Source organism: Chaetura pelagica, unplaced genomic scaffold, assembly GCF_000747805.2.
Source record: "Chaetura pelagica isolate M959 unplaced genomic scaffold, ChaPel_1.0 scaffold37, whole genome shotgun sequence".
Lineage (NCBI taxonomy): Eukaryota > Metazoa > Chordata > Aves > Apodiformes > Apodidae > Chaetura > Chaetura pelagica.
In genome coordinates this window covers 6,802,536-6,804,452 of record NW_009954567.1, presented here as the reverse complement: position 1 = coordinate 6,804,452, position 1,917 = coordinate 6,802,536, and the positions used below count along the sequence as shown (strand labels likewise).

General features: G+C 41.0%; 1 protein-coding gene across 1 annotated transcript in view; it reads right to left on the bottom strand.

The window, feature by feature from the left end:
• Positions 1–7: 7 nt before the first annotated feature.
• Positions 8–1,917, bottom strand: part of LHFPL2 (lipoma HMGIC fusion partner-like 2) — an 18,394-nt gene continuing 16,484 nt past the window's right edge. The window contains exon 2 of the mRNA XM_010005387.1: positions 8–543. Coding sequence (XP_010003689.1) covers positions 287–543 — 257 coding nt within the window. The 3' untranslated portion in view covers positions 8–286. The remainder of the gene's footprint in view (positions 544–1,917) is intronic.

Below are 1,917 nucleotides of genomic sequence, written 5' to 3'. Positions count from 1 at the left end.
TATGTACATGATTCCGCACCTCCCCGGTCAGATTAATATATTCCACTGTGTCCTGATCATAGAATGAAACAAACACAAAAAAATCTCCAATATTTACATTCTGTTTTCTTGGGATCCTTTCTCCGATCCTCATTGCCCAGCAAAGAAGAAAGACCATTTCAGTAGTTCGGGGCTGGAATGCATGGGGCTCAATCACACAAACGGTAGAAACAGGTAAGTGGATCTGCTTGTCCAGTCAATGGCAAGCAGATTAAGATTCAGGCACTGGTGTTTTTCCTCACTGGATTTAAAGGAGGCAGATAAGGTTTTTTCCTTCTTCTATTTCTTCTTGCACTTTGTCACTGGATGTTGCTATTTCAGCTTGCGCCGAGAGGACTGCACAGATGAATGTCAGAATAGTGCCACCAATTGCTGTGTAGAAAGCCCAGCCCAAGGAGCAGTCTCCAAGTTTGTAAGCAGAAGCATAATGTCCACAATAGCTTATTGCTTTCTGACATCCCCAACCTGCAGGGTAAAGTATCAAGCCTAAGATAAGGAAGAGGCCTAGAAATAAAAACAGAAAAGACAGAAGTTATGAGTCTAACACCAAATGCAACACACAGAGTATGGTTATCATGGTCACTACTCACTCCTCAGTACCAGGATTAGGAGATGATTCTTCCTTGTCCATCCTTCCTTTACTGATTGTTCCCTAGTATGCAGTGTTTTATCTAAACGTGGAGCTATCCTGTGTTTTTTTTCTTGTGAGAAGCTTATTTCACATGAGAGTGGCCTAGTTCCTAATTTTAATCCCTGTATTCCTTCTACATCCTTTGTATTCACACACTATTGCCAGATATACAGGGCTTGCAAAACATTTGAGCGTCTCTACCTACTGTTCATAACTTTGCATGTTTTGAATGCATAGGAAGGTTTGCATCCACTTTGAGGTTGTGTTTGGCTAGCCCTCATTCAGCTACAGTCAGTCATTAATCATAAACATTTTTGCCTGTTTCCTCTGGCATCTTCCAACACTGATTTTTTCTTGCCTGGAAAAAAAATAATAAATCTCACAGTGCATCTGCTTATTTGGCTACATGAGGACATAGCAGAAAAATAATACAGCCAGTTCAGTAAGCTGCTTTCATAATAGAGGGATTCTGGAGTCAGCCCCAAACAAACAGATCAAGTACCCATGGCCAGTGCATAGGTAACGCTGGGATTCTCTAAACAGGCAGTCAGCTGCTGCGGAGTGTCTAGTGATGCAGGAGTAAAAGCCTCAACTGCCCACCTTGCTAAACTGCGTGAACACCTCCTGTGCCTCAGGCTGGAAGTAAAAAACTCAGACTACATGTTTTGTCCATCTGATCATCTCTTGTTTGGAGAGCTTTCTCTCCTATGAGGACCAGTCTTTACTTAAGCAGGAAATTAAAAGCCATGTTACAATCCCTGCACACATGAGGTGTCTTTGCACAAAGAGGAGAGATTTTAATCGAAGTGCCTAATAGTCTAAGGGCTATAGTGCTCTCTTACGGGCCATGCTAAAAATATCACAGTGAGCTGAAAACAAATCTCCCTCCTATAAGGTACGTGGGAAGCAGCTAAACACCAGAACAGCTCATAGGTATAAAAAATTGCTGTTTTCTTTAAAACTTTACACAGAAGAACAGAAAGAATTATGAAAAACAGGTCCTGCTTGAACACAAACAGTTCATCCAGAAAATGAATACAGTCTTCCAGATTCCATAAATATTACTGATTTGTCTAGTGCTATAAAGCCCTTTACTTAACCTGGCACCTTGACAAAACTAGCTGGTAGAGTTGATGTTACTTTCTAGAAATGGGCTGAAAGTTGTGGGTTTTATGTATGGTGCTGGCTCATCCACTAGATTTAATCTAATCCCAAATTTACTACCAAGTACTAAAATAGTGTAGGGA